Source organism: Lipotes vexillifer, unplaced genomic scaffold (genome assembly GCF_000442215.2).
Source record: "Lipotes vexillifer unplaced genomic scaffold, Lipotes_vexillifer_v1.1 scaffold408, whole genome shotgun sequence".
NCBI lineage: Eukaryota > Metazoa > Chordata > Mammalia > Artiodactyla > Lipotidae > Lipotes > Lipotes vexillifer.
In genome coordinates this window covers 2,129,524-2,154,693 of record NW_006787469.1, presented here as the reverse complement: position 1 = coordinate 2,154,693, position 25,170 = coordinate 2,129,524, and the positions used below count along the sequence as shown (strand labels likewise).

The window sequence follows — 25,170 nt, the reverse complement described above, 5'->3', positions numbered from 1 at the left end:
ATAGGAGTGTTTAAAATATCACCCAGACATGGGTCATTTGACATGATATGTGACCTTTTTAAATAGAAATGATTTCCCCATGTTGTTTTGGGTTTTTTTAATCTTATTTTTTTTAAATTGTTATATTTATTTTGTTTTTGGCTGCATTGGGTCTTCGTTGCTGTGTGCAGGCTTTCTCTAGTTGTGTTGAGCGGGGGCTACTCTTCGTTGCAGTGCGGGGGCTTCTCACTGTGGTGGCTTCTCTTGTTGTGGAGCACGGGCTCTAGGTGCAGGCTTCAGTAGTTGTGGCGCGCAGGCTCAGTAGTTGTGGTGCATGGGCTTAGTTGCCCCGCGGCATGTGGGATCTTCCCAGACCAGGGCTTGAACCCGTGTCCCCTGCATTGGCAGGTGGATTCTTAACCACTGCACCAGCAGGGAAGCCCCCCCCACCCCATGTTGTTTTGACAAGGATTCATGTGGAATAAATATTTCAAGTACATTACACAATATAGTTGCCATGGCAACTCAGCCTATCACACTGATGCTCTTAAGTTGTACAGACTCCTATATTGGAAATGTTTATTAAGCTGTCAAATAATGCCTATTAATAAACTGAAGGAAAATTCTAAAATAAACATACCTCTCTATAAAAATAACTGAACATTCACAGTTGGCTGAATAACTACAGATCTTTGATATTTTTTTCAGAGAAAAACAATTCTAATTCATTAATAATAGAAAGGATTACATGTCACCAGCCTAAGAGCTGGAACCAGAGGTATAGAGAGGGTGTTAGATTTCTATTTAAATCTAAACATTATCACCTCACATTTTTTCAACTTAATGAAGCGAAACCCCACTATGTATTAGATCTCTGTCTAATAGTGAAGTTACATAAAGTTGGGAGCCATACTTAGATTACAAAAATGAATAGCCCATGCTTGTTCAAAGTTCTAGAATAATTTTAAAATTCTGAGAAGACAGTTTAACATAAGTACCCATTTTAAATGCACATGCCCTTGACAGAAAATCTGCCTTACAGAACTTTTCACATATAGTCAAGAATAAATGTGTAAAGAATCTACACCATAGCATTATAAAATGGTGAAAGTTCAAAACAACTTGCATCATTACAAAATAGGAGGAAGAGTTAAATTATGGTACTAAGCAGGTATTAAAAATAGCTACTTTGGTGGTGTCCCAGCCCAGTAACACAAGATGGCTGAAGTGGCACTGGGAGGGTGAGGTGGAGGAGACAAAATGCAGTGGGGTGCAGAGCATATAGTCCATCCCCTTGTGACTGGCCCAGCAATACCCTGGGACCATGTCCACTTCTCTGCTGTCAGTCGGCCTACCAATGCCATGCCAGCCACTCATGGCCTCCCTTCTCCCAAGGAGGTCTATTTAGCTGGAAAAGAACTCCCTCGCATGCTAGCACTAAAGATACAAGAAAGTGAGAGAAGGGAGAACTTCATTCATCTTAATTCCTGGGGACTTAGCCCCGTGAATGTGAAGATTTTCTCCTCCCCCCAAACTGAGGCAGCTTCTGCTTTCTGTCCCCTTGGCCAGTGGTTTTAAACATTTCCTCTATCAAGACCCTCTTTTGTTATATACATATCCTTTGCTCCTTTCATGGATTCCTAAGATTTGAAAGATTTTTATCTGCCAACCTGCATAATGATAACAATCATTTCCCCCTTTCCAAATTAACAAAGCTTTCTGTAATTGAGTATATGCTAAAATCAGTGCCCTAAGAGGTGGAGGATATCATAAGTCTTCCAAGTACATTCTGTATGTCAGGCACTGTGCTAAACAGTTTATATGAATTATCTAATCTTCAAAACAGTGCCATAGGGAGATTTTATCTACATTTTATAGAAAATGTAGAAACTGAGAATTAATATTCTCAGGTTCACACAGCAAGTGGCAGAATCACACAAAAAGTGTTTGTATGAAAATGTATAGAAAGTGATCTGGAAGAGGAGTCCTGTGGGAGATGGGAGTGATAAAGTAGAACTTTCAATTTTTTACTTTTTTCTATATTGTTTGAATTTTTAATACAAGCATGTAGTACTTTCGTAATTTTGAAAAAATACATTTTCTCAGAAATAGGAAAAGAAAATTTTGGCGCTACCAGGCACTTAATGTAAACTGTCCTGAGGGATTTTCCTCAGAATTTAAAGGTGTATTAGGCTCCAAAGTAGATTTCAAGGGTGGAAACTACACTTTAGCAACATTCACTTAAAATCTGTAGAACTCAAGGTGTCTGGCATGGGATAGGTAGCCTGAAACAGATTTCCCTGAGGAGCTCATAAGACAGTTTTCATGGCATTCCTCCATTTTCTTTCCTTTTTTAAAATTCTTCGTATTCTTCCTTTTCTGCTTTTGTTCATTTTTAACATCTGTGTGTACAATTGGAGCAAACATCTTTTTATTCTTTCTTGCTCATACTGTAGACATGCTAGATTGCCCCTGGGGTATTTCCAGTCTCCTTCAGCAACCCTAAGGAATGAACTCTGCTCAATAAAGTGAAGTGTAAGTGTGGTCTGCATATGCTAAAATTAATTGGGTATTGGATCAGGGTCTCTTACTTATTAAAGCTAAGTAAATGATCTTCCAAATGTTTGTTGTCTTGAGAGAATTGATCGGTTGTGTGTTGGTATACAGTCATAGAATTTTTTAAAAAATTAGAAGTTTTTTTTTAAAGAATTTTGTCACCTACTTTGGTCTATATTTCCAAGCACACCAACTCTGGCTAGACTCTATGGGATACAATGAGCCTCATATCTACTACTAACTGTATTTCTATCAGAAGTGAATGCCTCCTCCCTACCTCTGATTGTCATTTTAAAGTGTTTTTTCCTTTTGCTTTATTGGGGGTGGGAGGAATTATAGACCCATCATGAGGAAGTTGGTCAGTTATATTAGAAGTACAGTGTCATTTCCACTGTTCTTTTTCTCTCTAGCTTCCCATTGACCGAGGTGGAGGTGAAGGAAAGGCCATGTACATTGACACCGAGGGTACCTTTAGGCCAGAACGGCTGCTAGCAGTGGCTGAGAGGTAGGTTACTGGATCAGATGAGAGAAATATGGCTCCATATGTCACTGTAGTGATTGCCAGGGCTGTTCTGGCTGAAGGGTGTCTCTTCTCTCTTATTGCTCTGTATCCCAAAGTCATATGTGTGTTTCAAAAGAATAACCTTCCTTAGAGAAAAACATGCTTCTTTAGTCAAAAATCTGAGTTGCTGTCAGACTGGATAAAAAACAAGATCCAACTATATGCTGCCTTCCAGAGAACCACTTAGATTCAAAGACACAAATAGGTTGAAACTAAAAGGATGGGAAAAAGATATTGCATGCAAACAGTAACCATAAGAGGGCTGGAGTGGTTGTACTAATATCAGACAAAATAGACTTTAAGACAAAAAAAATCAATAGAGGCAAAGAGGAACGTTTTAGAACTAAAAGGTCAGTTCATGGGGAAGATATAACAAATGTAAACATGTAGAGACCTAATAGAGCCCCAAGGTATGTGAAACACAAATTGATATAATTGAAGGGTGAAATAGACAATTCAAGCTCACTGGGGACTAATGCCTCACTTTCAATAATGGATAGAACATTTATCAGATCCCCTGATAAAGAGCATCTACAAAAAACCTACAGCTAGCATCATTTTAATGGTAAAAATCTGAATATTTTCTCCGTAAGACTGGAAATAAGGCAAGGATTTCCACTCTCACTACTTATGTTCCACATTGTACTGTAGATCCTAGCCAGTGCAGTCAGGCAAGAAAATGAAATAAAAGGCATCCAGATTGGAATGGAAGATGTAAAGTATCTTTATTCACCAATGATATGATACTGTATGTAGAGAATCCTTAGGAAACTACACACAAAAAACTGCTAGAACTAAATTAGTTTGTCGCAGGATGCAATCTCAATATGAAAAATCCATTGTACTTCTGTACACTGTAAATGAACAATTCAAGAATTAAGAATTCCATTCACAATAGTGTCAAAAAGAATAAAATACTTAGTAATAAACTTAACAGAAGTTCAAGACTTGTACACTAGGGACTTCCCTGGTGGTCCAGTGGGTAAGACCCCGTGCTCCCAGTGCAGGGGGCCTGGGTTCTATCCCTGGTCGGGGAACTAGATCTTGCATGCCACAACTAAGACCCGGTATAGCCAAAATAAATATTTTTTTTTTTTAAAAAAAGGACTAGTACACTGAAAACTAACATTGCTGAGAGAAATTGAAGATCTGCATAGGGAAACATTCCACATTCTTGGATTGGAAGATGCAATATTATTAAAATGGTAAGGGAGTTCCCTGGTTGCCTAGTAGTTAGGATTCTGGACTTTCACTGCTGTGGTCCAGGTTCAGTCCCTGGTCCGGGACCTGAGATCCTGCAAGCCAAGGTGCGGCAAAAAAAAAAAAAACTCCCCTCAAATTGATCTATAAGTTCAACACAATGCCTATTGAAATTCACCAGGACTTTTTGCTGAAATTGACAAGGTGATTATAAATTAATATGGAAATGTCAAGGACCCAGAATAGCCAAAACATTCTTGGGAGGAAAAAAAACAGAATTGGAGGTCTCAGCCTTCCCAATTTTAAAACTTACTCTAAACAACAGTAATCAAGACAGTGTGGTGCTGCCATAAGGATAGACATATGGATCAATGGAACAGAATTGAGAGTTCAGAAATAAACTGTTTTGGGACTTCCCTGGTGGTGCAGTGGTTGAGAATCCGCCTGCCAATGCAGGGGACACGGGTTCGATCCCTGGTCCGGGAAGATACATGCCACGGAGCAACTAAGCCCATGCTCCACAACCACTGAGCCTGTGCTCTACAGCCCATGAGCCACAACTACTGAGCCTGCATGCCACAACTACTGAAGCCCACGCACCTAGAGCCTGTGCTCCGCAACAAAAGAAGCCACCGCAATGAGAAGCCAGCGCACCGCAATGAAGAGTAGCCCCCACTCGCTGCAACTAGAGAAAGCCCTTGTTCAGCAATGAAGACCCAACACAGCCAAATAAATAAATTTATAAGAAAAAAAAAAACTGTTTCACTTATAGTCACTTGATTTTTGACAAAGGTGAAAGACAATTTAGTGGAGGAAATAATAGTCTTTTCAATAAATGATGCTAATTAATGTAGTTGGATATCCACCTTACCTTACACTATACATGAAAGTTAACTAAAAATGGATACCATTCTGGTGATTCCTCAGAAAATTAAACATGGAATTACAGTATGATTCAGGAATTCCACTTTGAGTATATACTCAAAAGAATTGAAAGCAGGGACTCTGATAGTTACACACCAGTATTCATGGCAGCCCTGTTCACAGTAGTCAAAAGGTAGAAACAACCCAAGTATCCATCAACAGTTGAATGGATAAACTAAATGTCCTCTATACATACAATGGAAAATTATTCTCAAAATGTAAGGAAATGCTCACAGTATGCTACAACATGGATGAACCTTGAAAACATTATGCTAAGTGAAATAAGCCAGTTGCAAAAGGACAAATGTATGATTCCTCCTATATGAGGTACTCAGAGCAGTCAAATTCATTAAGACAGAAAGTGGAATGGTGGTTGCTAGGGGCAGGGGTGAGGAGAATGGGGGGTTATTGTTTAATGGGTACAGAGTTTCAGTTTGAGATGGTGAAAAAATTCTGGACATGGATGGTAATGATGGTTGCACAACAACGGGAATGTGCTTCCTGCCACTGGACTGTACACTTTAAAAAGATTAAAATGGTAAATTTTATGTTATGTATGTTTACTGTATATATATATGTATATATATTTAATGAAAGTCCTATATTTAGCTAAAATTATAAAACTTTTAGGAAAAAAACAGAAAATCTTTGTGACCTTGAAGTAGGCAAAGATTTCTCAGATACAACACAAGAAAGCATAGTCTATGAAAGAAAAAAACGATAATACAGAGTCAGTTTTCATTTAATCAAAATTTGAAACTTCTGTGCTTCAAAGAGCACTATCAAGAAAATAAAAAAACAACCCAAAGAATGTGAGAAAATATTTGCAAATCATATATCTGGTAAGGTTCTAGTATCAAGAATATATAAAGAACTCTCACAACCCAGCAGTAAGACACCCCAATTAAGAAACGGGCAGGGCTTCCCTGGTGGTGCAGTGGTTGAGAGTCCACCTGCCGATGCAGGGGACACAGGTTCGTGCCCTGGTCTGGGAAGATCCCACGTGCCGCGGAGCAGCTGGGCCCGTGAGCCATGGCCATTGAGCCTGCACGTCCAGAGCCTGTGCTCCGCAACGGGAGAGGCCACAACAGTGAGAGGCCGTGTACCACAAAAAAAGAAAAAAAGAAATGGGCAAAGGACTTGTATAGACATTTCTCCGAAGCAGATGTAAAATGGCCAATAAGCACATGCAGAGATGCTCAACATTATTAGTCAAGAAGAAATGCAAATTAAAACCACAGTGAGATACCACCACTAGGATGGCTGTAATGAAAAAGTGACAAGTGTTAGGGAGGATGTGAAGAAACTGGAACCCTAATACATTGCTTGTGAGAATGTAAAATTGTGCAGTCACTTTGGAAAAAAACAATGTGGCAGTTAAATTTGTCATATAGCCCAGCAGTTTCACTCTGGTTATGTACCCAAGAGATATGAAAACATGTCCACACAGAGACTTGTTTGTTGATGTTTATAGTATTGTTATAGTGGCCAAAACCTGGAAACAACCCAATTGTCCATCCACTGATGAATGAATAAAATCTGGTTGATCCATACAATAGACCACTATTCAACAATTAAAAGGAATGAAGTACTGATACTTGTTACAGCATGGATGACCCTCAAAAAACATGCTAAATGATAGAAGCTAGACATAAAAGACCACATATGATTCCATTTATATGAAATTTCCAGAAAGAAAATCTGTAGCGGGAACTCCCTGGCAGTCCAGTGGTTAGGACTTCATGCTTCCACGTAGGGGGCATGAGTTCGATCCCTGGTTGGGGAACTAAGATCCTGCATGCCACAAGCCAAAAATTTAAAAAATAAAAAAAATCACTTCAGGTGTTTTTTTGTTTTTGGCTGCGTTGGGTCTTCATTGCTGCGCGCGGGCTTTCTCTAGTTGCGGCGCGTGGGGGGCTACTCTTCTCTGCGGTGCACGGACTTCTCATTGCGGTGGCTTCTCTTGTTGCCAAGCACGGGCTCTAGGCGTGCGGGCTTCAGCAGTTGTGGCTCGTGGGCTCAGTAGTTGCGGCACACGGGCTTAGTTGCTCCATGGCATGTGGGGTTTTCCCGGACCAGGGCTCGAACCGGTGTCCCCTGCATTGGCAGGCAGACTCTTAACCACTGGGCCACCAGGGAAGTCCTATTTGTTTTCTTTTTGAAAATAGCCATTCTGGCAGGTGTGAGGTAATACAGCTCATTGTGGTTTTAATTTGCATTTCCCTTGTGATTAGGGATATTGAGCATCTTTTCATGTGCCAGGTGTTTGTTAAATATGCAAATTATCACAGCTCTTCCCTGAGCATTGTGATTCATTAAGTCTGGTTTAGACGTAGGATTTTTTTTTTTTTTTTTTTTTTTGGTACGCGGGCTAATAGTTTCACTCAGCTATTTCTTGGAGTCAACCATTCTGGGGGAATTTTCCAAGGTACCCAGTTGGATTTATCAATATGTAGACTCAGGCCTTTTTTGTTTTCCAAAATATCTTCTTGGAGTATAGTTTAAACATTAGTTCTGTGTCCCCTGCATCGGCAGGCGGACTCTCAACCACTGCGCCACCAGGGAAGCCCAGAATTTAATTTTTTTAACAGAGTATTCTTATCCTTAGGAAGTTCTGGAAACACTAAGAGAAGTTGCTTATTTCCAACCAACTTTTTCCAAGTTGTGGGAATTGAAAGTTCTATGTGCTGCATCAGGAATGTAAGCACAGAGATCCCCAAAGTCCTCTTTGTGAACTCTGTTGAGAGAAAAGCCAGGATGACTCTTTGTTTTTCTAGTAAATCTTCCATATTCTGACAGCAAAAGATAATCTCCGTTCCTGGTAGTAAATTATATCAGTGTTTCTTGAGGCAAGACTAGAAGACTTGTGCAGTACAGTACTTAGGCCTCTTCAGTCTTTTTTTCTTATAGTTATGATTTAAATAAAGAAAATTTTATCTCCTTATTCCCATTTGGTCAGGATCCCAAGGTAAAACTCTATCTTCACTTTATTTTCTTATCTCTATGCCCAGACTCAACAAATTCATCATCATCAATCTGTTTAATACAAGAGCTAAACTTCCATTCATGTTGATAATGGTGAAGAATAGCTGGTGAAATGTCCAGGAAAGTGCAAAGACTGCATGTGCCTAATATGATGAATCAATTCATCAAATCTTAAGCATAGAAGTTTTTGGTTCTCAAGGAATTATAGCACACTGATTTTGTTTAAACAGATTATCTTTTGAACTGTTACATAAGGGAGTCAGTATTATACTTCTGGACTATAATGATTTTAGGTAACATTAATATGAAAGTATTACTTGAGTTAAAGTGATAAAAATTCTCTTTTGGTTTGGGTTTTAGATAAAACCTGTATTCAGCAGCATTTATTCAGAATGTACTAGGTATAAAAAAAACTGTGCTAGTTGGAAAGGCCTAGTCTTTTCAAGGAATTTGTTGTCTAGTAAAAGAATGGCAGGTAGCTCCTCACAAGTGCCATAGAAAAGCCTAAATCAAGTTTTCTGTAAGTGCAGAAGAGGGAGAATCACGTCTATTTGAGAGGTGCAGGGAAGCTTTTATAAAAGTGCAGGTATTTAGTTGTCTTGATAGATGGATAAATCAAACTACCTTTGAAGAAATGGGGTCCCATTAGCATACATTTAAGGAGAAGTTGTCTTACTTGGACCACCTTGAGTATTCATGTCTTAGGTAGCAGTTACAAAGGTGAGAAAATATAGATTGTTCTAAGAAAATAGGAAGTATTTTTAAATGCAAAGGTAAGAAAAATCATTATTGAGGTATAAGATGAATTAAGGTGTCACTTATTTAACCATACTAGATACATGCCACATATTCTATAACTAACTAGTTACTAGCAAGAAAAAAAGGGGAGAATAGATGAAATATACTTACTTCTCTTAAACCTCTTACAGTTTTGAGTCCTTAGAAGGTTTCTGAGCTTAGAAGGTTTTATTCCTATACAACAACAGTTTATGTATTTTTTTAATTGATCTTTGATTCATTGTTTTTGTTTCAGTCCCAATTCTGTCATTGCTGCCCTTTGGTTTTCCAGGAGACCATTGTTTCCTTATATTTGGAAATTTCTCATTCTAGTTCAGGAGTCCTCAAAAAATAAATTTGATTTATTCTGAAGTCCTGCCAGGTAGATCTACTCTAAAGCAGTTGCTGTCATCTCTTTATAGTTTCCCTGGGCTTCCTAATAGAAAGGGAATTATATTCTTTAGCCTTCTTACTATCATTTCTTACCTACCCATCCAGGTAATTTCGTTGTTAAGAGATGAATTTCTCATCTGCCTTAGTTCTGTGTGCAGCCTCAAAATGTTCTTTCTTCTAGATATGGCCTCTCTGGCAGTGATGTCCTGGATAATGTAGCATATGCTCGAGGGTTCAACACAGACCACCAGACCCAGCTCCTTTATCAAGCGTCAGCCATGATGGTAGAGTCCAGGTATGTGGGCAATAGAAGATACTGAATATGTTCCCAGAGCCCTTACCCTGAATCTTGTACATGTGGCCAATTTGATAGTAGCTTGAATTAGATATGGGGAGATTTAAGTTTTAGTTCCTATTTTGCCACTCTTTGTCGTTTAGGTCAAGTCACTTTTAAAATATGAAGCTATAATCCACCTGAACTTGTTGGAATTTTTTACTTTGTTATAGGGTTATTCAGAAATGGATGCTGTATAAATAAATAATATATAACTATAAAATTTCAGGGTAATGGGAAAGAGCAGAATCTGACATGGGCTAGAAAACAGGCTTCAGAGAATCTGTGTTCCCTGTAGGTATGCACTGCTAATTGTAGACAGTGCCACCGCCCTCTACAGAACAGACTATTCGGGTCGAGGTGAGCTTTCTGCCAGGCAGATGCACTTGGCCAGGTTTCTGCGGATGCTTCTGCGACTTGCTGATGAGGTAAGTTGTGGGGTAGGGACAGAGAATGCCTACTTTCAGGGGCCATGAATTCTGGTAGCCTTGCTGGGAGGCCAGGATACCAGGGCCTGGTATCATCAAGACATCAGATATAGAGACTTCAATCATTCATTGCTTTGTGGGGGATAGGGGTGGCAGCAGTCTCTTGGAATGTCTGACCACAAAATAATGACATTTATCCTTTCCCTGTCAGTTTGGTGTAGCAGTGGTAATCACCAACCAGGTGGTAGCCCAAGTGGATGGAGCAGCCATGTTTGCTGCAGATCCTAAAAAACCTATTGGAGGAAATATCATTGCTCATGCCTCAACAACAAGGTAAAGTGATGGGAGAGATGGCTTCATCATGGAATGTCATATTAACTGTGCAATAGACATGAAGATAACATTTCCATTTGAACCTTGTTAACTGCTGCTGTTGTGTAATTAGACATAGGAGCCCTTGCTTAACCTAATTGTCATGCTCTGGTTAGAACAGGTGTTTGCTTTTAGTTCATAAAGGAATTAAAACCTCTCATATGTGGAAGAATAAATATGAGCAATTGATGTCTCATTATTTTTAAAAAGGTTTCAATATGGGAAATCCACTGGGGGGCAGGGGGTGAGCAGAAATGCATTCCTCTGGATTGGAAGTGCCCTCAGGCAGCGGTCCCCAACCTTTTTGGCACCAGGGACCACTTTTGTGGAAGATGATTTTTCCACGGGGCGAGGGTAGTGGGGGGGTGGCCAGGATGGATGGTTCATGCGGTAATGCAAGCGATGGGGAGCGGCAGATGAAGCTTCGCTCACTCACCCTCTGCTCACCTCCTGCTGTGCGGCCCAGTTCCTAACAGGCTGCGGACCAGTACTGGTCCACGGCCCGGGGGTTGGGGACCCCTGCCCTAAGGAATACAGAAAGATCCCCACAGTCCTTCTAGGAAGTATATATGTCTAAAAAATTTTTAGATCTACTATAAAGTCAGGAATATAATTTTTTTTTAATGTTGAGCCTTTTATTTATTTTTATTTTTGGCTGTTGGGTCTTCGTTTCTTTGCAAGGGCTTTCTCTAGTTGTGGCAAGCAGGGGCCACTCTTCATCGCGGTGCGCGGGCCTCTCACTGTCGTGGCCTCTTTTGTTGTGGAGCACAGGCTCCAGATCAGGCTCAGTCAACCTTTTTGGCACCAGGGACCACTTTTGTGGAAGATGATTTTTCCACGGGGCGAGGGTAGTGGGGGGGTGGCCAGGATGGATGGTTCATGCGGTAATGCAAGCGATGGGGAGCGGCAGATGAAGCTTCGCTCACTCACCCTCTGCTCACCTCCTGCTGTGCGGCCCAGTTCCTAACAGGCTGCGGACCAGTACTGGTCCACGGCCCGGGGGTTGGGGACCCCTGCCCTAAGGAATACAGAAAGATCCCCACAGTCCTTCTAGGAAGTATATATGTCTAAAAAATTTTTAGATCTACTATAAAGTCAGGAATATAATTTTTTTTTAATGTTGAGCCTTTTATTTATTTTTATTTTTGGCTGTTGGGTCTTCGTTTCTTTGCAAGGGCTTTCTCTAGTTGTGGCAAGCAGGGGCCACTCTTCATCGCGGTGCGCGGGCCTCTCACTGTCGTGGCCTCTTTTGTTGTGGAGCACAGGCTCCAGATGCGCAGGCTCAGTAGTTGTGGCTCACGGGCCTAGCTGCTCCGCGGCATGTGTGATCTTCCCAGACCAGGGCTTGAACCCGTGTCCCCTGCGTTAGCAGGCAGATTCTCAACCACTGCGCCACCAGGGAAGCCCAGGAATAGAATTTTTTAATTATAATAACTTTGGTGCTTTGGTCTGTGTCTTTGTCCCAGACTGTACCTGAGAAAAGGAAGAGGGGAAACCAGAATCTGCAAAATCTATGACTCTCCTTGTCTTCCTGAAGCTGAAGCTATGTTTGCCATCAATGCGGATGGAGTAGGAGATGCCAAGGACTGAATCGTTGGTTTTTTTTCCTGTGATAAACCTTAAGTGCTGCAGCCTAATGGAGAGGACTCTGCTCCCTGAGGTTCTTCACAGGCCTCTTCCTGTTGTGACTGCCAGGAAAAGGCTTCCAGGAAAACAGCTATTATATCGGCTTTTCTTATGGTGTAAACACGAGACAGGTCAGTAGTCACAAGCTGATCTGAAATGTTTATTCCTTCTAGAGTATATTAATCTCTATGTAAATTCTTTGGTTTGGGGGTATAGGTATGAAGTACCTTTGACATCATAGTGCCTTGGGGTTGACTCAGGACTAACTGCTATTGGCCAATCTTATGTCTCTAAGAGAACTAAAACTGGAGAGACCTGACTTCTCTCACTGTCTGAATAATGTTGGGGAAAAATATGCCTGAGCTATGTGGCAAAGGGAGTGGGTCTCCTCACAGGTTTTTTTTTTTCTCTGCTAGTAAAACTCTTAAATCAGAAGCAGGTAGAGTTTGTGTGTCTGAATTAGCTTATATAAGAATTTTTTTTTTAGATAAGGGGTATTGAGTAGGCTTGCTGGGCTACCAGCCCTTCACCATCTACTCTTTTTTAATGCTAAGAGCAATTCAAGATAGTTCTGGAATCTTAAACATTTCGGAAGCTCTTCAAGTAAGTAGATTCAGTGTGGGACTGCTAATAAAGTAGTTATTTGTAGTGAATGTGCTGCTTGTAGGAGTTATTCTGGTACAAGCTGAGTATTTCAGGATAGGGCCTTCATAATATAGTTTTGGCTCTGGGTAGGGTGATCAGTTTTTATTGCTTTAAAATTGAAAATTTAAAAGGGAAGTCCCACATTCGATGATACATTTTATACTCCTTTAACCTAATAGAAGATCTCACAAGATGGCTACACCGTGGCTTTCCTGTGGCCTTTGTTTTTATTCTTTAAGTTTTGTATTGTATGGGGCTGGTTCTTGCCCAGATTTTTCTACTTCAGGGGTTTGAGATACTCCTTCCTCTTCAAACTTCTACTCAGGATGGTGGGCTCTAACCAACTCTTCCAATTTCAAAGGGCTTCTCGGCTAGTATTAGGAGAGGCAGTGCAAATCTCTGCTGTTGCCAGTGTTGATCCTACTATATGTAGGGAGATAGGAAGATACAATTTAATGCAACTTCGTTTTAAAAACTGTTCCCTGACTTTATAGAACAGAGTACCTCCTAGGCCTTCTTTCATTTCCACATTACAGAACAAACCTGGGATGAAATAATAAAGCCACAGTAACAGATTCTGGAATGGAAGCTTGGTTCTTAAATAAAAGCACCTCCATCTTTTAGTCCTATAAAGTATTTAAGTGACCTTGACCTAAAAACTTCTCAATTTTTCTTATAGGGAGGACTTTCTTTTCAGATGGGATTAGGCTTTGTGCTATTGGCCCTGAAAGGGTCAGGGAACACCTGCTTAGTTGGACTAGGCCTTTTTAGGCTAAAAATAAGCTCTTCTTATGTTTTACATTTAACTAAAATTTTCTCTGGAAGTATTATTAACCAGAGAGCTTATTCTAAACTATTTGGTACTGTTTTTCTACTTGTCTGCAATAGTCTCATAGTAGAAAACTGTTATGGAAGTGTCAAGCAAGAATAAGGAGCTATAACAAACATAGAAAGGGGATTATAATCACGTCTAGTTAATTTCAGGTTTGTACCAAAATATATTCCAGGCAACTCCTCAGATCATCATTTTCACAGTCTCATAAGCCTTATGCACTGCTGTCCTTCCAAAAGCTGCCAGGACTCTGGAAGTCAAGTGGTCCAGCCCCTCGGCCCAGGAATACAGTTACAATCCACATGATAGGTTAAGAAGAGGCGATACCCATGGACTCTCCGCCTTTTTATCCGGGTAGGTTAGGGTGTGACTTTAGGACTATATACTTTGGTGTTGAATATTAATCAGTGGAAAAGATTAGAGAGTAGATAGAAGTTCTATGTTTTGTTCCTATAGCTCTTTAGAGTTTCATCCACCTCACCAGCCGTTGGAAGACAGCCTTCAGTGCTCTACCCACACTGTACCCTAGGGCAGGTGTTATACTAGTCTTGGTTTTTCAAGAATTCACTTTATGGAGATCAAGAATTCACTTTATGGAATTCACTTTATGGAGAGAGTAACAGAAACCCGGGCCTCAAGTACTTCCCCAATTTCAGATTAGGTAACAGATTAGAATAAGTTAACCAGTAGACAATAAGAAGATGTTGGGGAATGGTGGCAGGTACCAGTCAGACCTAGGAGTCAGGACACTCCCTTAACCAGTCTTGCTCAGTTTCCTGATCTAAGCAGAGTCTAAGAGAAAAAAGACTTGATTTTTTTTCCCCTCAAGTCAGGAAGGCCATTGAAATGTGATTATTCTCCTAAAATTACTTCCAATTCTTCCAGGTCCTTCTGGAAAGCTGAATCCTAGGGAGACAAGAGAATAAGACTAGGACTCAAAATCTAAGCCAGCATTTCCAAAACCATTGGTACCTGAGAATGGACCCTTTGCTTCCTTGCTAAGCTGTTATCATAGTCTTTTTCCTACTTTCCCAGAAGAGCCTGGAACCTACGAAATCTGTCTCCTCCCCTAGGTGAGATGTATACGAAACAGCCCACATGCAAAAGGAGGAAATAAGACCTCAAGGGAAGATATTCTTTCCTGAAAGGGTCACATAATGTAAAGGTCTTAAGTATTACCTCTTTAGTGACATTTGGCAGCTCCAGGGCCAACTTCATCCACCGTTTAGCTTCAGGGTTTTTCCCTAGTTCTCTGTAGCACTGAGAAGAGACAACAGTGAAAACCTGCGAGAAATGCCACCAGGAGACTAGAAGGGGATGAATATGTGTGCCCTCAGGAATTCCTAGAAATATCAACACACATACTTGAAATAGGCAGGTGAGTTTACCTTGGAAATATATATCCTTCCTGCTTTGGAAAATCCTGGCTGTAGTTCTTCAGCCTGGAGAAGGGAGAACACATTTCAGTAAGGTGTTCCAAAGTCCAAGTCAGGCTAAAGTTTATTAGAGAGTTCCAGTCCCCAACCTGGAGATTGATTCAGTGAATCTATATTTTTTATAAGCTTTTCTGATGGTTCTGATTTTCCCATAGAACAGGCACACATAAAACTGCCCTCTACTAGAAACCCCTTCCAATAATGTCCTTAGGAAAAATAAGGTCACCCTGGCCTTTCTGGCTGCTGTCCACCCTTCCCTTCCTTCCCCAATACCTTTAGGAAGCTCTGGAGGGCGTCCTGCACAGTGGCACCGAGAGGGCTTTCACACAAGGCTGTCGCAGTTTTTTTTTCTAGCCAGCTTAGGTGAGAGACCTGCCACCAAGAGATCAAGGTGTGACTAAAACCTAAGTATCTTTAGGAACACTGAGTGTTCTGTACTGAAAGCAAACAGGGCCAAATGGGACTGGGTCTAATCACCACTAACGTGACCGCTTAGAGGAAATAACACATAAGCCAGACCAGGCTGAGGACCCTTCTCTTCCTTGCAAGGTGATCAGTGTCGCAGGACAGTTAGTTAGGGCCCTTATGTCAAGCCCTGAAATTTAGCTTACCTGGTAGCACCACCTGCCAAGGAGAAAGTATGCCATGGGGTTTTCTGGCTTGAGAGCAATGGCTTTGTCCACATGCTCCTGAGGGGAAAATATAAATAGAAGCTAACATCAGATAGCAGAATTACTAAGGGAACAGAAGCAAGTTACAGAGGCTGTAGGAACACCTTTGCAAGGAGCTAGGATGCAGCAGGGAATCTGGACTAGACCAGCACCAGGGAAGGAGGAGAAGCCTTTCCTCACCTTGAAGCTAAAGCCACTCTGGATGCGCCTCTGGATGCCCTCATGCTCAGCCAGCTGACCACAAAGCACTGCATACCTAGGGGGAAGCAGCAGCAAGCTCAGGGACAAGGACTGAGTACCGTCCCTGCCAGTACTGGGATTCCCACCCATGGGCAATTGCATTGCCCCTGCATCCTTATCCAGAGATGAAAATATCATTTCCATCTGTACTTAATTCCTCTTTTCACAGACCTGTGGTCCCAATTCATATTCTTTAGCAGATACAGTGGTAGGCTCACAATTCTCCAAAGTACCCTAGGTACAAAAAAGGTGGGTCTTCCACATTAAAGCTCTCTTATACTTAATATTTAGGCAAGGTCTCAGTCCAAATTTCCCCTCATAATGAGTATAGCCATAGCTATCATAAACACTTAAGCAGGTATCTAAAAATCAGCATCAAAGTATGAGAGACCTGAGTACACTGCTTTTTGTCTCCTGAGCAGACATTAAAGAAGAAGGTCTCATTAGCCTTGGGAAGTATACAGGTATGTCATTGGGAAGCTGTTTGGGAATGGGATTCTCTAGGAATTTCTAATGTTAGCTTGGGAACCAACAGAAGCAGAGGAGGAAGAAAAGGCCTCCGATTTCAGCCCTCTCCTCTACATCCTCCCTCCCAGGAGAACAAAGGCAGCCAGCTTCCTATCTTCCGCCTTCAGAAACAAAGGCAGAAGATATTACCCCCATCCCCTCTGCATTCTTTCTAGAAGCACAGTTGACAAATGAGTGTCTAAAGGCCCAAGTTGCTTTTTTGTGTACTCACTAAATATCTGGGGGTATTTGTATCGCATACTTCCAGAGGCTCATTTCCAGATTAGTCCAAACAGCTGTTCCCCAGGAAAAGCTAAGAAAGTATGAGGTCAATTTCCATCCTTGGGACCCCAGGAGCCCCAAGAGAGCCCACAGGGAAACAGCACCTGTGAGACCCAAGAAACAATGACCTGGCGTCTGAGAAGAGGCGCTGCAGAGACAAAGTTTCAGCAACAGATAGAGAAACAGCCTCTCCCAGCTCACAGTCTGAGGGCAGGGTTATGGGATGCAGGGAGGTGGAAAAGGAACATTTTCACTAAAACTGAGGCACTGGAACCACGCCCCCAGGACACAGGTTGGCCCTGACCTACATGGGTTGGCAGAACTTTGCCTCACGTCAGACCACAAACAGGGCTGATGGTTTTGTAACATTAGTGACTGCTGAACTTCCTGGGGGGTGAGCTCACATCTACTTTTCCTCACACGAGCCAAGCGAAGAAGCCAAAGTCCACCACCAGCCAGGGATCGCAGCTAGGGGAATGAAGAGCTTGCGTGGTAGAGGGGAACTGCCAACGTCCCAGCCTCTCTGAGGAGCCAAGAACCCACAAGTTTTGTAGCCAGGGGTGACTAACAAAAGCTCGTTTCTCCAAGCTTCACCAGAAAGAAAACTGTACTATTCCCCCTTGCCTCATCCCCAAGGCACTTCCCAAAGCAAACTCCCCTGGGTCCCTAGCTTGGGGAGGGATGGGACATATGAAAATAAAGGCCAGAGCTCCCTCTCCTGGTGCCTCTGGCAAATGCCTCTTTGGCCACAGGGCAGAGAAAGAAAAGGGCTCTCCTCCACTCTAACCCATGCTGGCTCTTCCTGGGACCCTGCGGGGTGTTATTACCACTGGTGACACTCAGCATTCTCATTCCCCTTCTCCAGAGCGGCCTCCGCTGCTGCTTTTCCTGTAAGACAGAGGTGATCCAGAGTTGACAAGGGCTCCCATGCACCCTTCCACGGGAAAGGCTGTGGGAAGAATGGCTGCTTTAGCTCTCACCAACCCCCACCCAAATAGGACTTGTAAATACTTATGCACTTGAGCAGAATGAAGAGCTGCAAGGGTGACTCCTGCTTCACTTTGTTCTCGCTATCCATCATCAGCTGCCCCAGCTCCCTTATTTTTATAATACCCACCTGATATGCTTGAAGCATTTCAAATATAAAAGGACTCAAAAGCAATCAGAAACTGTCCCCAATAGACCGTTACCCTGGAGAGTTTTTGGGGTCTGGATAGGCTTCAGGGTGTCCATGAATCCCACTGAAGTTGTATGTAATTTTAGGTATATGTGCATTTTATTGAGGAGAGGATCCACAGCTTTGATCAAATTCTCAAGAGGGGGACTTCCCTGGTGGCGCAGTTGTTAAGAATCCGTTTGCCAATGCAGGGGACACAGGTTCGAGCCCTGGTCAGGGAACTAAGATCCCACATGCCTTGGAGCAACTAAGCCCATGTGCCACAACTACTGAAGCCTGTGCACCTAGAGCCCGTGCACCACAACAAAGAGTAGCCCCCGCTCGCCGCAACTAGAGAAAGCCTGCGTGCAGCAACGAAGACCCAGTGCAGCCAAACAAATAAACATTAAAAAAAAAAAAAAAAATTCTCAAGAGGATCCATGATCTAGGAACATTAATCATGGCCCTAGGCCAGAACTCCTCACCAAGCCAAATGGACTGGGATCTGACCAAAGATGAGTTTCATGTAGTTCTTCCCCAAGTTTTCCAGGCACCAAAACTAACAGAAATCAAGCCCTAAACACATGTAGGCTCTTGACAAGGGTCCCCTAGAATGTCAAGGAGCTGGAGCCCTTCAGATGAGGACTATCATGCCTACACACGGGAAAAGAGAACAATGCATAATGGGAAATCTGATTAGAACAGAGGGCTTCCATAAAAAAAAAAAAGAATGAAATAATGCCATCTGTAGCAACATGGATAGACCTAGAGATTATCATACTAAATGAAGAGAAAGACAAATATCATATGATATCACTTATATGTGGAATGTATAAAAATGATACAAATAGGGACTTCCCTGGTGGCACAGTGGTTGGGAATCCACCTGCCAATTCAAGGGACACGGGTTCGAGCCCTGGTCCGGGAAGATCCCACATTCCGCGGAGCAACTGAGCCCACGCACCACAACTACTGAGCCCGTGTGACACAACTACTGGAGCCCAGGCACCTAGAGCCTGTGCTCCACAACAAGAGAAGCTGCCACAATGAGAAGCCCCTGCACCACAATGAAGAGCAGCCCCCACTCGCCGCAACTAGAGAAAGCCTACACGCAGCAACAAAGACCCAATGCAGCCAATAAATAAATGAATTAAAAAATTAAAAAAGATACAAGTAAACTTATTTACAAAACAGAAACAGACTCATATAGAAAACAAACTGGTTACCAAAGGGGAAAGAAGGGGGGAGGGATAAATTTGGAATTTGAGACTAACAGATACAGACTACTACATATTAAGTAAACAAGGACCTACTGTATAGCACAGGGAACTATATTCAATATCTTGTAATAAACTATAATGGAAAAGAAACTGGAAAAGTATATATATGTATAACTGAATCACTTTGCTGTACGTCTGAAACATTGTAAGTCAACTATAATAAAATTTAAGATAAAAATTTTTAAATGGTGAGGGCTTGGAAGGGAAGTCAGAGAACAAAAGTAATGGGTTGAGGTGATAGGCTGGCCATTCTGAAATGTTTCCTCATGTTTAAGTGACAGTAATCATGGTATAATTTTGTATATGCAACAAATACATTTAAAGAGAGCAGATGAGAACCCTACGTTCCCCTATCCAAGCAGAAGAACCATACGGCTCCACCACTGAGGGACATTTTCTCTTAGGGGACTTCTCCGCCCCCTTCAAAGCACTATCTCACTAGGAAAACAACGGTGAAGAATGAGTCAAACCAGTTCCCACTGCCTCCTGGTGGTCCAGCTTCTAGAGAAAGAACAAAATGAAGAACTTTAGGCCCAGCAAGGTTGGTCCTAAAAATCTAGAATCCCAGAGCAGAGTCTTCAAAGATACTGCATAGTCCTCTAAGCTCGAGGAGGGACAGATTTGTCCAAGGTGCTATACTCGGGAAGCCAGACCAGACCAGTGTGGGCTTCGCTGCTCCTCTAATCACTGCCCTACCCCCACCGGTAGGGTTCATGTTGCCTGTTAGTACTCAGAGATGATCAAAAGGGAAAGGAAAGGTGGTTGCTACCAAGAGTGCAAAAATCCGCCCCAAAGGCTGATCAGAATCCTCACCTGAAATTTAAGAGGGGAAGCAGAAACTTTTGAAAAGAAAGAAGCAAGCCGTGTTCCCTGTATCAGCAGGAGGCCTCTCAACCACTGTGCCACAAGGGAAGCCCCTCCAGGGACTTTTTTGAAGATCTATATCAAACATTCAACTCAATTGACCTTTCTGTATTGGCAGAATTCTATAACTGTTTAGAATAATGATCTTGAGGTACTGTCACTCTACATTATCAAAGATTCAATGTTTGCAGGACTGTACTTATAAAAGTGGGAAAGCAGTTCAGCTAACTTTGGATAACTGAACCACAAGATCTGGAAGTCCACTGATGGTGCCTGACTCAAAGGGTGTGTAGGTAGGCAGGACACATCACCTTCCCCATAAAACCAGTCTCTTTTTAAAGTCCCAGGGTTCTCAATGACCCCATGACAGAGAAGGACAGGACTTGAACCTGGCACAAGTCAGATGTACCCTATACCCCCAGGTACACACTTTGACAACAGAGTTGCTAAGTAGACCCCAGGGACTTCTAACCTAGCAGTATTCTCCCAAACTGCTCCTTCTGGGCACTCACCAAACATACTCCACTCATATTCTTAAACACCTGCCCCACAGGCTCCATAACTGAAACCAGATTCCTAAGCAACAGCAAAAAAACCTCAGATTAAGAAAGGTTGTGCCTTTTGTAGTTGAGGAATGAGAACACAGAACTGTGCTAATATGATACAACTACAATTGACCTTGAACAACGTGGGGGTTCGGGGCACTGGCCTTCTGCCCAGTCAGAAATCCACATGTAATTTTTTTTGTGTGTGTGTGGTACGCGGGCCTCTCACTGTTGTGGCCTCTCCCGTTGCGGAGCGCAGGCTCAGCGGCCATGGCTCACAGGCCCAGCCGCTCCGCGGCATGTGGAATCTTCCCGGACTGGGACACAAACCCGTATCCCCTGCATTGGCAGGCGGACTCCCAACCACTGCGCCACCAGGGAAGCCCCACATGTAATTTATAGTTGGGTCCAACCAACCATGGATTGTGGATTGAAAAAAATCCACATATAAGTGGACGTGTGCTGCTCAGACTGCTGTTGTTCAAGGTTCAACTGTACTCCTAAAGTCGTGTATACCCGTGTGACTCAAGCACCATGCCATGCAGAGAAGCAGAGGTTGCTCTCTGTCTCCAGGAGGAAGCAGGGGTCTCTGGGAGCCAGTCTGTCCCAAAGAGTAGTAGAGCCCCAGCTGTACCGACAGCGTGTGTTTTGGTGGTTCCCCTGGGCCCCAAGCTGATGGGCTGGCTCCACCCTCAGAGTCAGAAGCCTGGTGGCCTTCCCACCAGGAACCTGTCAGCACTTACCACTTAGGGCATAGGACCTCTTCTCACCTGCCTCCTCAGCAAGCTCACACATGTCACTGTAGGCCCGGGCCAGGCGCCAGAGGAAGTCCTGCTGGCTTCCATGCTGCAAACCAAACAGAGGGATGAGGCCCCCTTCTCTCAGCTGCAGAGAACTGGGGCTCGACCTTCACCCCACACCCTACCTTTGAGTGTATTATAAACACTGACATCAGGCCACCCCACATGACCTCTCACCTGCAGTTAGCTGATGACATTATCCCTAGTCAATAGATTGCACAACCCACAGAGTGAGGGCACTCTGGCCTTCTAATACTGTGAGGAAGAAAGGTCAATTCCAACATGTAATGAGGCACAACAAGAGAGAAGTCTTGCTAACAATGAAAAATTTGTGAAAATGCCCAAGAAAAGGGAAATTCTAACTTTGGGGGCATTTATAGCCAGGTGAGCATAAATTGTGGCAGTGAACCTGAGAAGGGAATTGTGGTTGAGTGACCTAGTGACCTAACACTTGTCACTTGTGATGAAAACTTTAAATGGGGTAGGCAGCTGTGGCTCTGCCTCAAGGGAAATAAAAGAGGGAAAAACATTCTAGTTCTTTCCACATTTCTCCTTAAGGTGAGAGGAGGAGCTCTTCTACAGTACCTCTACAGGAGGCAGCCGACTGCCCTGGGGCTGGCAGAGAAAGCAGCTCTGGGGCAGGCAGCACACAGGGCCGGCGCTCAGCCTTCCAGGAAGAGGATGTACAACCCTGGGTGTAGATGCAGACCTAGCCACCTCACCCTCACTTCCCTTCCCATGTCACCTCGCAGGGTCAGTGACACATTCGCGGGGGGTTAGTGGGGGACGGAGGACAGACAGGCAGTTGGAGCCTCACCGCCAGCTTGTTGTTGAGCAGCAGCTGCAAGCCCTCCCGCTTGCCCTGCTCACTGCCCTGGCGCAGCTCGTCTGCCTGCTGCAGGAGGGCCAGCACATCTTCTGGGCCAGGGGAGCCACCAGCCTCCAGGGCTTCAGGTGCCAGGCCTGAAGCCACCTCCAGGTCCAGAGAATCCTTTCTCCCCATCTTCACAGTCTCACAGCTCACTTCATCTTCCCCGTCGTCATCACTCTCCCTTTCAGAGTCCCGCTCATAGTCAGACTCAGCGTTGGCTGTTGTGTAACTGTGGCAGAGAAATGTAAGTGACAAGGTCAAGGGAGGGATTCCTTAGCCTCAGATCCCTGGGGTCTTGCCTCCATCCACAAAGAGGCACTCTCCACAGCACTGTTGTCCAAAGCACCAACTAAGAACCATTCCCCTCCACTTAGGGGCAGGAATTAGTCCTTGAGAGAAAGCTTCCTATGGGAAGTATGGGCTGGGGCCCTGTGACAGTCAGAGGCCAGTATGAGAATCCCCTGCTTAGCTACCACAAAGTCTGCCAGAAAACAGACCAAAAAAAGAAAGCCTACAAAGGTATGTACCAAAATGGCAGTAGATCTCTCAGGGTCAAGGAATTAATTTTTCCCCCTATACTTTAGTATTAGATATGACTGCTTTACTGAGCATGTATTCTTCTTATAAATAAAGAAATAAAAGTTTAAGATAAAAAACCTTAAGACAGTGGAACGAGGGGAAGATGGTGGAAGAGTAAGACGCGGAGATCACCTTCCTCCCCACAGATACACCAGAAATACATCTACACGTGGAACAACTCCTACAGAACACCTACTGAACGCTGGCAGAAGACCTCAGACCTCCCAAAAGGCAAGAAACTCCCCACGTACCTGGGTAGGGCAAAAGAAAAAACAAGAGACAAAAGAATAGGGACGGGACCTGCGAAGGAGGAAAGGTTTCCACACACTAGGAAGCCCCTTTGCGGGAGGAGACTGCGGGTGGCGGCGGGGGGAAGCTTCGGAGCCACTGAGGAGAGCGCAGCAGCAGGGGTGCGGAGGTCAAAGCGGAGAGATTCCTGCACAGAGGATCGGTGCCGACCGCCAGCCCGAGAGATTTGTCTGCTCACCCTCCGGGGCGGGCGGGGCTGCGAGCTGAGGCTCGAGCTTTGGTTGGAGCGCAGGGAGAGGACTGGAGTTGGCGGCGTGAACACAGCCTGCAGGGGTTAGTGCACCACGGAAAACCGGGAGGGAGTCCGGGAAAAGGTCTGGAGCTGCCTAAGAGGCAAGAGACTTTTTCTTCCCTCTTTGTTTCCTGGTGCGCGAGGAGAGGGGATTAAGAGCGCTGCTTAAAGGAGCTCCAGAGATGGGCTCGGGCTGCGGCTAAAGGCGTGGACCCCAGAGACGGGCAGGAGACGCTAAGCCTGCTGCTGCCACCGCCAGGAAGCCTGTGTGCGAGCACAGGTCACTATACACACCCCGCTTCCGGGAGCCTGTGCAGCCCGCCACTGCCAGGGTCCCGGGATCCAGGGACAACTTCCCCGGGAGAACGCACGGTGCGCCTCAGGCTGGTACAACGTCACGCTGGCCTCTGCCGTCGCAGGCTCGCCCCGCACTCCATGCCCCTCCCTCCCCCGGGTCTGAGTGAGCCAGAGCCCCCGAATCAGCGGCCCCTTTAACCCCGTCCTGTCTGAGCGAAAAACAGACGCCCTCCGGCGACCTAGACGCAGAGGCGGGGCCAAATTCAAAGCTGAGCCCATGGGAGCTGTGAGAGCAAAGAAGAGAAAGGGAAATCTCTCCCAGCAGCCTCAGAAGCAGCGGATTAAAGCTCCACCATCAACTTGATGTACCCTGCATCAGTGGAATACATGAATAGACAACGAATCATCACAAATTGAGGAGGTTGACTTTGAGAGCAAGATTTATGATTTTTTCCCCTTTTCCTCTTTTTGTGAGTGTGTATGTGTATGCTTCTGTGTGAGATTTTGTCTGTATAGCTTTGCTTCCACCATTTGTCCTAAGGTTCTATCCGTCCATTTTTGTTTTTTTTAATTTTTTCTTAATAATTATTTTTTATTTAATAACTTTATTATATTTTACTCTATTTTATTTTACTTTATCTTCCTTCTTTCTTTCTTTTTTCCTTCCTTCCCTCCTTTTTTCCTTCCTTCCTTCCTCCCACCGTCCCTCCCTCCCTCCTTTCTTTCCTTTTCTTTCTTCCTTCCGTTCTTTCTTTCTTCCTACTCCTACTAATTCTTTCTCTCTACTTTTTCTCCCTTTTATTCTGAGCCGTGTGGATGAAAGGCTCTTGGTGCTGCAGCCAGGAGTCAGTGCTGTGCCTCTGAGGTGGGAGAGCCAACTTCAGGACACTGGTCCACAAGAGACCTCCCAGCTCCACCTAATATCAAACGGCAAAAATCTCCCAGAGATCTCCATCTCAACGCCAGCACCCAACTTCACTCAACGACCATCTACAGTGCTGGACACCCTATGCCAAACAACTAGCAAAACAGGAACACAACACCACCCATTAGCAGAGAGGCTGTCTAAAATCATAATAAGTCCACAGACACCCCAAAACACACCACCAGACGTGGACCTGCCCACCAGAGAGACAAGATCCAGCCTCATCCACCAGAACACAAGCACTAGTCCCCTCCACCAGGAAGCCTACACAACCCACTGAACCAACCTTAGCCACGGGGGACAGACACCAAAAACAACGGGAACTAAGAACCTGCAGCCTGCAAAAAGAAGACCCCAAACACAGTAAAATAAGCAAAATGAGAAGCCAGAAAAACACACCGCAGATGAAGGAGCAAGATAAAAACCCACCAGACCTAACAAATGAAGAGGAAATAGGCAGTCTACCTGAAAAAGAATTCAGAATAATGATAGTAAAGATGATCCAAAATCTTGGAAATAGAATAGACAAAATGCAAGAAACATTTAACAAGGACCTAGAAGAA

General features: G+C 43.8%; 2 protein-coding genes across 2 annotated transcripts in view; one reads left to right on the top strand and one right to left on the bottom strand.

Moving 5' to 3' along the window:
- RAD51 (RAD51 recombinase) overlaps positions 1 to 12,100 on the top strand; it is a 38,257-nt gene extending 26,157 nt beyond the window's left edge. The window contains exons 5-9 of the mRNA XM_007460173.1: positions 2,946 to 3,040; positions 9,558 to 9,671; positions 10,009 to 10,138; positions 10,350 to 10,471; positions 11,977 to 12,100. Coding sequence (XP_007460235.1) covers positions 2,946 to 3,040; positions 9,558 to 9,671; positions 10,009 to 10,138; positions 10,350 to 10,471; positions 11,977 to 12,100 — 585 coding nt within the window. The remainder of the gene's footprint in view (positions 1 to 2,945; positions 3,041 to 9,557; positions 9,672 to 10,008; positions 10,139 to 10,349; positions 10,472 to 11,976) is intronic.
- Positions 12,101 to 14,465: 2,365 nt separating this feature from the next.
- The window catches only part of RMDN3 (regulator of microtubule dynamics 3), a 24,425-nt gene continuing 13,720 nt past the window's right edge, over positions 14,466 to 25,170 (bottom strand). The window contains exons 4-12 of the mRNA XM_007460172.1: positions 22,212 to 22,494; positions 21,338 to 21,440; positions 17,577 to 17,637; positions 15,901 to 15,976; positions 15,661 to 15,738; positions 15,323 to 15,421; positions 15,002 to 15,055; positions 14,793 to 14,873; positions 14,466 to 14,519 (exon numbers count right to left, since the gene is read on the bottom strand). Coding sequence (XP_007460234.1) covers positions 14,466 to 14,519; positions 14,793 to 14,873; positions 15,002 to 15,055; positions 15,323 to 15,421; positions 15,661 to 15,738; positions 15,901 to 15,976; positions 17,577 to 17,637; positions 21,338 to 21,440; positions 22,212 to 22,494 — 889 coding nt within the window. The remainder of the gene's footprint in view (positions 14,520 to 14,792; positions 14,874 to 15,001; positions 15,056 to 15,322; positions 15,422 to 15,660; positions 15,739 to 15,900; positions 15,977 to 17,576; positions 17,638 to 21,337; positions 21,441 to 22,211; positions 22,495 to 25,170) is intronic.